Source organism: Mauremys reevesii, linkage group 18 (genome assembly GCF_016161935.1).
Source record: "Mauremys reevesii isolate NIE-2019 linkage group 18, ASM1616193v1, whole genome shotgun sequence".
NCBI lineage: Eukaryota > Metazoa > Chordata > Testudines > Geoemydidae > Mauremys > Mauremys reevesii.
In genome coordinates this window covers 29,164,400-29,176,419 of record NC_052640.1, presented here as the reverse complement: position 1 = coordinate 29,176,419, position 12,020 = coordinate 29,164,400, and the positions used below count along the sequence as shown (strand labels likewise).

Here is a 12,020-nt window from a genome sequence, read left to right as displayed (position 1 = left end):
GCCCTCAGGAGAGCCTTCTCCAGGACAAGGCCATGTTGCTGTGGGTGTTGAACCCCCTGCTCTTTTATCACAGGCAGGGGGAGATACCTGCATGGAAGGAGCCCTTCCAATTTCTGTCTGGGAGGGAACAGTTGAGCCAAAAGCCTCATCTCGGCAAAGATGTTTACTTTTTCACCCCCCAAAATGTTCCCATCAACGCCACCCTGGTGCCAACTCTCCTGGGGCGAGCAATAGCTGGACTAGAACTCGGAGAAAAAAGCCAAATATTTTTTGTCAAAAATTAAAAAAAAAAAACTTCCGTTGTATAAATTTCCCACAAACATCTTCCAGTCTGTCCCTGAAAAACTGAAACCAAAACCTGAAAAACTTTTACTGAAAACTGGAAAGTTTTTCCAAGGAACTGTTGGGTTTCAGTTGAAAACCGAGAAAATTTCTGCCTAAATGAATATTTTCTGCAGAAATTTTCATTTTGGTCAAAAAGCCACTTTTTTTTCCACCTAAAAATATTTAGACAAAAAAAGAAATGTGACCAACTCCAGGGTGGACCTAGGAGGGTTGCTACCTCCAGCCCCCAAATTCTCAGGGTGCTCCCTTTAAAACGGGTTCTTTTGGGAGCAGTGGATCTTGGGCCAATTGTAGGGATCAGTTGCTATCGGCAGAAGTCTTTGGAGCACCTTCTGTGAATAAATAAATACAATTGCAGTTTCTCTTTATATTTTGTATCCCGTAAAGTGAGTGTTTCATCACATCTGCTTCTTCCCCTTACAGAACTGCTCCCTGTACTTAACACTTCATGGCTTTGGAGCCCTGGGTGTGGGGACAGTGTGCGGCCATTGACACCTGTTCATTGGAGGATGCAGATTTTCATCCCCAGGGCTTTCAGGCCAGTATAAAAGAAATGGAATTTTAAAAACCCCAAACAGCCCCCTATATCTCCAGTTTTCTTTTGACCATTATATGTAAAGTTAGGTTGCATGAAGCATGGAAGGTTTGGTGATAAAAGACACAGTTTTAGGGTTTATTTAACTTGTTGCTCGTGTGTGTAAGAGGAGACCAGTACAGACCTTCAGAAAGGAGCCCAGATGGAACTCGGGCTCGTTCACACGGTATCGGTGCATTCAAGGTCTAATCCAATTCCATGTAGGTCTGTCCGTTGGCTTCACCAGGGTGGATCAAGCCCCAGGAACAGAAGAAAGGCCCAGGCCTTTGGCTCTTCTCTGGAGAGCTACATGCATTTCTTTCTTACTCATTACAGTAGGGTACCAAAACTTGGCCCAGTCAAAGTGCTGCATAGGCACCTTCTCAGGAGCCCAACAGTTGCACCGAGTTTGCATGAAATGGAGCATGCTCTTTGGTGAGGAATTGTCATGCACCCCTCCGGTTTTCTGGCTGTGACCAGTCTTTATAACAGTCTAATTTAATGATTATAATTAATTCCTTAGTACTTTGTTGTAAAGACCTTTGAAATCCTTAGATGAAATTCATTATAGAAAGGCACAGGTAGGTAAGTATCACTGGTCCCATTTTACAGTTGAAACTGAGACCTAAAGGTACTAAGTGGCTTGCCCTGGGTCATACAGTGCATTCAGTGTCAGAGCCAGTGATAGAATCCAGAATCCTGACTCAGTCTGCTGTTCTAACCACTGTCTTATAAAACTATAATTGTTTGTATTCTCATAGTGCCTAGGCACCCTCTTCATAGACCAGGACCTCATCCGACACTTTAGAGTCTTTCATTAATATTTGATCTTAATAGGTGTGAAAACCCCAGGTCTCCCCCATGGCAGCAGAGGCACCTGTGCTGCTTACATGCTAGTGATTTAGTTAACGAGTCAGTGCTCTTGGGCTGACAGACCATGTGCCAAATTCTAAGGCAGAAAAGACTTTTAAGGCCAAATGATAAAACTCTAAAGTGAGGTTTTAAAACTGAGGTGCAGACAAAATATAATGTATAATTAATGCTGCACTAAATTGATATGAGATTACACTTAGCCCTTGTCGTCAGAAAAAGGGTCTCTCGCTTGGTGGCTCAAAGAAAGGATCCGGCTGTCTAGATTGGCTTCCAAAAGTCCAGACGCTTGCTCTGCCTTTATCCAGAACTGTTTGGTGTGGAAATCAGGCTGAAGTCTCACCTCATGGGGCTCTCACTGAGCTTTATGGTACCTTCTGCTTCTGCATGGGTCGCGTAAGCTTCCCTCAGTACCTTGGTGCTTCCACTTCCAGCTGAGTCAAGGGAGCCTTTCCCACAGGATCTCCATTCCTCCTGTTCCAAGATAGCCTCTGTCACACATCCTGCTACTGCCACTGCCTTCCTCAAACCCTTCCCCACCTCAGGAGTGGTTCGCTGTGACTGTGGGGAGACGTTCCGATCTGTTTCACCTGCCCTTAGTATTTGGGCTTCTCCTGGGCCGCAGTTTTCAGTTGCTCAGAAGTAAACCAGCTAGCAGCATCTGTGCAGTTTCCTGTATAAACTCATCCATAAACCAACTCCCGTTACAACTGCCTGTCCCTGTATTTACACCGTGAAATACATACAGAAGTAGTGACCCATGTCTAAGCAGCATAGACTGATACATGATTATACATGGTAGCCAAAGTCACATGGTGGCTCCTGTGACAAGAGGTGTTGACAGAGCCTGGTTTAGACTGTGCAGTGCTTAGAAACTGTTTAGGCTCAGTCTCGTGGCACTGATGATCTGTGATTTTTGGATCCATCATAATGCAGGCCAGACGTTTTTCCTAATTATTAATCTTGTGCACAGTTCTACATGGCATCTGATGTGAGAGACTGGTGCAGTGTGGCTTTGGGAGCGGAGCTCATCAAGAGGGTGTGAAACAGTAGCTACTGTCTGGACGATCACTTCAAGCCTCAGATGTTTCTGGCCCGGGAAGGATTCACAGTAGAGGCCATTATGATCATCTCGTCTGATGTCTTGCTTACACAAGTTGGAGAATTTCCCCAAAATGATGCCTGCATCAAGCCCATAACTTCTGTTTGGGCTGTGGCATCTCTTTTAGAAAGACCTCCAGGCTTGATTTAAATACTTCAAGAGACGGAGTATCCACCACGTCCCCAGGTAAGTTGTTCCAATGGTTAGTTTCCATCACCGTTAAAGAAAAAAATTGCCTTATTTCTAGTCTAAATTTATCTAGCTTTAGTTTCCAGGCATTGGATCGCGCTGTGCCTTTGTCTGCTAGATTAAAGAGCCGTCTACAAGGGGAAATTTCTTCCTGAAATAGAAAACCAGGTTCAAACATCACTTCTTTACTTTCTCTTAGATAAATTAAGTAGATTCAGCTTCTTATGTCTCTCATTGTAAGACACACATTTTCCAGACCTCCAATTATTCGTGTGCCTCTTCTCTGAATTATTAAATTTTTTTTAATATGTGGACACCAGAACAGGACACGGTATCCAGCAATGATCTCACTACTGCTGTATTCAGAAATACCACCTTTCTACTCCTGTTTGATATTCCCCTGCTTGCACATTCAAGGATCATGTCCCGTTCCCTCCTCCCTCCCCCTGCCTTAGCTAAAGCATCACATTGGGAGCTCATGATCAGTTGGTTATCTGCCAATCTTTTCAATGTCATTGCATTCCAAGATACCATCTCCCATCCTGTATGAGGGATCTGCTTTCTTTGTTCCTAGATGTATCAAGTGCCATAGGCCAGCCTCTGTAACCTGGTCTTTTAATTAGTTACCACTCCATCTATTTTTGTGCCATCTTCACATTTTTCTAGCAATGATTTTATATTTTCTTTCAGATCATTGATAAAGATATTGAATAGCATTTAACCAAGGACTGATCCCTGCCCAACCCCACTAGAAACATCCCCATTGCGTGACAATTTACAATTACCTTTTGAGATCCATCGGTTAGCCAATTTTAATCCATTTAATATTGGCTACATTGATTTTGTATAGTGCAAATATTTTGTATCTGAGTGTCATGCGGCACTAAGTCCAATGCCTTCAAAAGCCCAAGTCTATTATGTCAACACAGTTACTCTTTATCAACCACATTTGTAGTCCCACAAAAAGGATTCACATTTGTTTGACAAAATCAATTTTCCATAAAACCATGTTGACTGGCATTAATCATGCTACCATCCTTGAATTCTTTACTGGTTTTGTCCTCTGTTAGTCTTTCATGATTTTTCCCAGGATTGATGTCAGGCTAACCAACCTATAGTGTCCTGGGTCATCTCATTTACCCTCTTTACCAATTGGCAAAATATTAACTTTTTTCCAGTCCTCTGAATCTTCCCTAGTGTCTAAACTTTGTTAAAAATCAACATTAATGACTCGGAGAACTCCTCAGCCAGCTTTTTAATCCTCTTGGGTAAAAGATATATGGCCATGCAGATTTAGAAATGCAGTAGTTGCTGTTTAACATCCTCCCGAGTTACTAATGGAATAGAAGGTATTTAATCATCACTGTGTTACTGTTACATCACTGTATTATCACTGTGAATACATCATCATCCTGTCTCTTTCCAAATACAGAACAGAAATATTTACTGAATACTTCTGCCTTTCTGCATTTTGATTGACAATTTTACCATTGTTATCCATTACTGGACCTAATCTGTTGCTAGGATTTTGTTTGTTACTGATCTATTTTAAGAATTCCTTCCTGTTGTCCTTAATTCTACTGTCCATAGGTTTTTCACTGATACCTTTGACTTCTCTTATCTATTTCCTGTTTGTACTCATTGCTATCAACTTCCCTTTTTTTTCATTTGTTATATATTATGGTTTTGTTTTTAATTGCTACTTTCATTTCCACTCCTTAACCATAGAAACCTTATTTCATTATTGCAGAACTGTGATTTTTGGGGGGAATTGGGCCTCTTAAAGTGCGAAGCCAAGCCTATATACTGCTGGTCAGGACAATAGTCTGGTTGCACATAGCACATTAAATTAGATGACAATCACTTACACTTGGGCAACCACCAGTTTTCAGTTCAGTGACTGTATCCATCAGAATGAGGTCTAATATAGAATTACCCCAAGCTGATTATAATACTTCTTGTGTTACAAAGTTCTCAGTTATAATTTTTTAAAACTCCAAGAATATTTTACCAGTGGCAGCCTGAGCCTTCCAGCACGTATCCCCCAGGTTGAAATCCTCCATGATACGACAGCTCTTCTTTCTGCAAATTATAAAGAGATGTTTAAGGAGCCGCTCATCTTTCCATTGTCTGATTTGTTGGTCTACAGCAGACCCCTTCACTACCCCAGCAAGGGGGTTTATCCGTCAGAACATGAATCCATAGGCTTCTGCTTGATACATTTATAAGAAGGAAAGGAAGCAGCAGACTCATTCCTTGTTCTGCTCAGGATTGTTCTCTGCTTCCTTTTTTCTTTAGACCTTCCTGGATTTGTGCTTGATGAGAATATGCCCCATTCCTTTTTCACAGTATGAAATACATGTCCTGTGGGAGGGCTGCTACCTTTTTCGATACTTTTGCAGCATGTGGGCTCAGCTGCAGTAGAGAGGCTGGGATTCATTCTCCATTCCCTTTCACTGGTACAAATCGGGAGTAAATTCACTGAAGTCAGTGGAGCTACCATAGTGTAAAACCCAATGTAAGTGAGCAGAGACTCAGGCCTACTGTTCCCAGCTGCGAGATGAGAAATTACCATGCACTACCCGGTATATGGGAAAAATAGTTAAAGGGAGGAGAAAACCCAAGTAGGTCACGTAAATTCCTACAGCTTGGGGCAGCAGCCTCTTCTGTGCTGCCAAGTCCCATGGGTTTAACAGGCCTGCAACTATTCAATAAGAAATGCCTGAATGGCCATGTCCCACTGTAACCCTCGGCTCACATGGAACCCTTGCTACTGTACGGGGAACTCTGCCAAATGCTCCGTGTGATGAAAGGCTCACAGAGACAAGATGATGCAGAGAAGCCAGGGACGGAGTCTCTTGAAAGGCATAGACGTGTTGGTGCTGGGGAAGCTTTGTGCATCTGAGTTTCTTTTAAGCATGACTGGCCAAAGTGCAGTCTATTGGGGGTGGGGGGGACCGGAGAGGGTCACAGGCAGCCCCTAAGTGTAGCATCCTGAGTGCAGCCCATGCTGCTCACACATGTTGTCCAGCGCATGGCTGTTGGTAGGGGGTCACCACTCATCCCCTTTTTGACAGGGCTGTTCCCAGTCTGGCATGCAGAGACTGCTGGCATTGCAAGTCTTGGGGTTGCATTCTTGGCTCCCCCAATGTCATCCTGTCACGGTGCGATGCAATGTCACTGTCACAGCTCAGTGATGTAAATGCTATGACATGATGAAGACACAGATTAGTCCTGGACGTGGATGACAAAGACAGAAAACTGAGTGGCCGTCACCAGTGCCTTCCCCTGCTTCTGCCATGCTTGGTTAGAAACAAAGGCTGGAGGCAGGTGGAGCATGTGATACAGCATCTCGTGGCACAAGGCAGTGTAGGGGAAGAACCACAACAGGTCAGGCAAACGGGAGACAGTGCCTTATGGAAATGCAGCAGCAATCTGGAGAGGCAACATATTCTTGCTGTATCCAACTATCAGGGTTGGAAGGGACCTCAGGAGGTCATCTAGTCCAACCCCCTGCTCAATGCAGGACTTTAGGGGGGAGGGATAGCTCAGTGGTTTGATCATTGGCCTGCTAAACCCAGGGTTGTGAGTTCAATCCTTGAGGGAGCCATTGGGGGATTGGTCCTGCATTGAGCAGGGGTTTGGACAAGATGACCTTCTGAGGTCCCTTCTAACCCTAATAATCTAGGATTCTAATCCCCAGACAGATTTTTTGCCCCAGATCCCTAAATGGCCCCCTCAAGGATTGCACTCACAACCCTGGGTTTAGCAGGCCAATGCTCAAACCACCTGAGCTATCCCTCCTGGCTCTGCTCCTGGCAGAACAGCTATCACAAGGCCATTCATTTCATGGACACTTTGAGGCCCTTCTGCACTAGCTGACCTGTATCTGCCAAGAGTTTTGCAGACCATACTGATCTCACACAGGGGAAGGGCTGGGAACATACTGAGCAGCAAGGTCTCTCTTGGCTGAATAAACAGGATGAGCGTCAGAGCAGAGAGGATGTGCCCATGTGTTCTGGGTGAGCTGCAGAACAGACTGATTTGTTGGTAAGTTGTAACGGGAAAAGATGCCAGTTAACAAGGGCTCTTCCCCTTCCCTTGGTCCTTGGGGGTTAAAGGAGGCTCGGAGGAGTGCTAGCTATTGCATTTATACCCTTTGGCTGCCAAAAGGCTGAGGAAACCTTACATATCTTGGATGGCATCTTCTCACAAGATTGCTGGCCCCTTTAAGGGGAGTCTGGGTCCAGGCTACCCATGACAAGGTAATTTAAGGGGACCTAGGCATGATAAAAGGCCATCAGGGTTCAGTTGCAAGGAGGTTCTCACAGAGAAATGTTCTCCTAAGGGAAAGGAGCTCCTGGAGTCCACAGCTCCAAGGAGGAGGACTGGGCAACCCCTGAGCCTAGGAGAGGCTGCAGGCCAGAGAGGCCAGGACCGAGAACCATGGGCCCAAGGAGGAGGGCAGTGCAGCCTGTACGCCAAGGAAGAAGACTTCATTTCAAGTTTACTTGGATGTAATGAAATAGAACCCCTGCAAGAGAGTTTTGTCTTACTCCCCTTTGTATTGTGTGAGTTCTTAAGGAGCCCTCAGAGAACAGAAACTGAGGCAGGGGGTGCCTGCAGCACCACGCTAGGTCTTGGGGGTGCTACAGGGCAGACATTTCCCATGACATCATCTCAGGAAGATTCCATGTAGCCTGTTCTGTCCCATGTTACCAGGAGCTCGGAGTTCTGATCTCTTTGTCACCCGTTCTCTCGTGCCAGGCCACTTCTCACTGCGTTAATCAGCATGTTTCTCTCTCGCTCTCTCTGACCTTCCACTTCAGTTTCCCCAATCCTGGCTAATGGGAAGGGTTGACATTTCCTGTGTGTGGGGAGGATAATTGCAGGTATTGTGCCATGTTCTGCTAATTGCAAGAATTGTGATGTTTAGATGTGAGTTAATTGGAAATACAGCCTGACTAGCCTTGCATCCAGGGTGGCAGGTGTTAGCCACTTATCTTCACAGCACCTCTCAGTCAGGCTCAGCCCGGAGAGCTTGTCCCTTGGCTGTTATCAGAGCAGACAAGGTGAGAAGAGGAGCTGCTGGGGCATATGGCCTGTGTATCACCCTTTCTGCTCTGAACCTTTCCAATGGCATCCTGGGATTTCTCAGTGCCAGTGATCAGTCATCAGCGGGGTGCAGGTTGTGCAGACTGCTCCATGTGACACTGCTGTGTGCATACACATAGACCCATGTTAACCACTGCTCTCAAATGTTCAGAGACCAGAACGCTGCGGGTCACACACTCTCGGATGTGTGAGAGGCTTGGAGATGACAAGGCCTCAGATGCTGCAGAGGTGCCTGGGAAGACGTCACTGCAAGCTGGGTGCACATGCCTGAAGTCTGAGTTTTGCTCATTAGATGTGATTTGCTGTTTCTGACCAGTCTCCCCCACTCTGCATATTCCAACCTCCCTTTTTATATGCATGTAACCTGAACCCCACGTGATAGGCCAAGTTTCAAAGATGCATCCTAAAGCCTCTCAGCTCTGGGACCTGGCGTGCACTTTTCCTCTTACGTACTAGTGTACTTAGCCAGTTTGTCCTGCCCTGGGGAAATCCTCCCAAAGGAGCTGGTATTATGTCCAGAGTCCCAGTGTGCAATCATTGTATTTTCTCCTCCCTCCCCCCCACCCCATTTTCCATGGGTGATGAACACCTGGTGAAAAACAACCGGATCCATTGGCATATGTGGAAGACAAAGCTGAAGTGGATGTGACAGCTCTTATGGTTCCCAGAGCAACTTTGTCATCTCCACCTGACGACTACAGGCAATATCAGGAGCTCCTACAAAGGGTGGCTTGAAGAGGTTCAGAAGCCGCAACATAGATTACTGGACATCTTGTAACCCTCGGAGCCCAGTTGGTAGCCCTCCCAATCAACAAGGTCATAATTAGAGACAGGAGTTGCAGTTAGCGTTGGAATGAATGAGGGGAGCCTCAAAGCTCCATCCACCTTGGCCTTTAAAATAGAGATTTTTTTTGTCCTGGTGCAGATACACCATGGCAGCACGTCTACCCTGGGGGATTGCACCTGTGCAGCTACAAGGCACCGGTGCAGACCCCTAAAGTAGACAAGCCTCAGCCAGTCAGCTACATTTCTCAGTTAATAGTTGGAAAGGAATTCCATTGCCTAGCCTGCTTCGGATCCCTGTGGAGTAATCAACCAAGTATAGTTTTCTTGCCTGTTATTGAGGCCACTAAGTTTCCTTCTATTTCAGTTCAGTCTAAGAATACCCAGTTGAACAGCTTATGGAGGCATCGAAACGTGTGAATACCAGGATACCAAGATTAGCAGCGGCGATGCTATATTTGAACACTACACACATCGCAAGGGGCTGTCTGCATTGTAAGTTAGATGAGCTATTAGTATCATCACTCTAGAAGTGCATCAACCCCTAGGAATGCACAGCACACAGTGCTGGCTGGTCCTGTGTTCGGTCATAAGGCCCCTGCAAAGGAAAGAAAAAGGGGCAAGGTGGGTGTGCCCTGTTCTGGTCACTTATGTCAAGGAAGGCCTGAAAGGGGAATTTTTCTGGCTTAAAAAAAAACCCAAAAACTTCCTTCTGCATGTTTCTTACTTTAGAAATACCAGGAATGCCAACTCTGATCTCCTCTGTGTGCAGATCTCTCAGGCGTACGGAGTGGGAGTTTTCTCAGCCTTTGAAGAGGCAGCAAGGGGACCTTTTCTCCCAACTGTGAGAGTTAAAAAGGTGTGTCATAGGTTTCACCCCCACTTGGAACTGTTGGGCTCCAATGTGGGGACCCGCATGTATCCCCCCACCCTAAAATCCTAGGGTAGGTCCCCTTTCTGGCTGCCACCACTCGGTCGATTACGTGGGCTGAGACACCCCTGTATTCCCCCTGCCTTCCTCTTTCCAAAGAGGTTCCCTGGGGACAACACAGGTCAACTCAGAGGGAGAAGCCTCCCCTTCTTCCCCCTCCCCTCTCTGCCCGGAGATAAGCCGTCTCACCACCGAGAGAGAGTTTCTTAGCCCCACCCCCTGTACCCACAGTAGAGGGATTTAATCAAATCTTTATAGAAAGAATTTATTAAAAGAAAAACAAGAAAAATACAGAATCTCTATGAGCCCAAGCTGGACACTCATAGGGTATAACCTTGCTAAGTTCTGGAGAGAATCCTCTCTCCTTCTCAGTACAAACAATACAGACAGAGTTAAGAATAATCAATAACAAACACACAGAACTGCAAACATAGGATTTTTAGATGAGGACACAAAGTACCTTTCTAATACTCACTATCTTGACTAGAAGAAATTAGTTCAGAAAGGTGGAAACTGGTAGAAGACTTGATTAAAGCATCTGGACTCTTGTAACTCCAAACGGCTAAGAACAACACACACAGAAACAGAGGGAAAAAGTTCCCTCCTAGGAGTTTCAAATTCTCTTCCCTGATTGGTCCTCAGGTCAGGTGCCTACCAGGTACTATGTTTTAACCCTTTACTAACTATTCATGACAAGGTGTAAAAAGCAAAGGTTTTGGTTCTTCCCTCTAGAGGAGGCTCAAGAAACTGATCATGGGTCTCTGCTTCTGCACCAGCACAATCCTGGCATGAACTAGAGCAGCCTTGGAGCTGCTCTAACTTATACAACTGGCAAATTGTGCCTGTGGTACCTTAAGCTAGTGCAGGATTGGTTTAGTGGAGCAGGCATACGGTCTGCCCTCCGTCATCCTGGCACATCCCCTGCTAATTTTCCAGTCAACCGTAGAGTCTTATAGGAAAATCAGGGTAGGAAAAACACAAATGTATAATATAAAAACACAAGCAGCACCGTCTCCTTCATTCCCTCCCCCTCCCATGGACAGATACACTTTCAGGCTTTTGTTGTTCATAACATAAAGAAGCAAAAATTAGCTTTTCCTTTTCAGGTTGCTACCTTCAGGCATTAGTGAAGCATGGCTGTGACATCCCTGACAGCCTGTCAGAGAGCTGCAGATGTGTCCTGGCTCCTCGGGCCATTTCACTCGGGTGTTGGGAGCACACAGATGATGCTGGAAAGGATTCAGATCCAATTGCACGCAGCAGGAACTGTTGCATAACTATCGAAAAGGCAAAACTGATCCAACTCTCTGGTCCCTGGCAGGGGAATCAGCACAGTGTCTGTGCGGCCACCCTGCATCGAGGTCACCGAATGACCTTACACGTACCATGGACTGTGCAGCCACAGTGGCCCTTGCATGGCACCCGGTGTCCAGCTGCTCCCACCGTGTCACTGGGGATTACAGGCTGCCGTACTGATGTGTCCCTGGCTGAGTTGGGGATGGGTGAGCTCTCCAGGGCTGAAACAGTTCCGACGCTGTCCTTGAAAAATACTTCAGCCAGGAAGGAAGAAGTGGCTGAGAGTGGAGAGGGCTCCATGAGCAGCTAAGATGGCTGTTTTCCCAGGGGGGTGATAAAGCGCTCCCATTATTTACTAGCCTGGGGTAACAGCCTGCCTCACTCTCTCCAGCTCACCGTTATTGACATGGTCCCTTCCCCAAGGAGTGTGCAGTCTTAGGGCCATAGTCTGACCTCTTTTACACCTGGTAAAACTGGAGTAACACCAGTGACTTGAATGGCGTTCCTGCAGCCCTGCCGTAGCGTAGCTGTGGCCAGACTCTGGCCCTAAGACACGGACAGGTAGTGGGAGTCTCGAGGACAGCACCAGTGAAGTGGGTTTGGGCTGTGTCCTGTCGGACAGGGCGGTGATGGCACCGGGTCGATGTGAATCAGGGTCTGTGTTCATCGGCCTGGTGCAAGAGGAGATTTCAGAGGGATCTGGGTGGAATGTGGATGGGGCCTGGCACGCCGATGCAGGGAGGCTGTTCTGAGGCATACGGGGCACCTAAAATACATTGGCGTGGAGGGCAAGGGGAAATCTGCCATTTCAATGC

General features: G+C 46.3%; 1 protein-coding gene across 4 annotated transcripts in view; it reads left to right on the top strand.

Moving 5' to 3' along the window:
• LOC120386069 (oxysterol-binding protein 2-like) overlaps positions 1 to 12,020 on the top strand; it is a 354,730-nt gene that overhangs the window by 162,097 nt on the left and 180,613 nt on the right. Inside the window, exons 1-2 of one of the 4 annotated variants that reach the window (XM_039504884.1) lie at positions 7,838 to 7,972; positions 9,346 to 9,473. The exons of the other annotated variants lie outside the window; for them this stretch is intronic. Of the exons in view, the coding sequence (XP_039360818.1) occupies positions 9,377 to 9,473 (97 nt within the window). The 5' untranslated portion in view covers positions 7,838 to 7,972; positions 9,346 to 9,376. Of the gene's footprint in view, positions 1 to 7,837; positions 7,973 to 9,345; positions 9,474 to 12,020 lie in introns of those variants that run through there. 4 annotated transcript variants of the gene reach the window in all.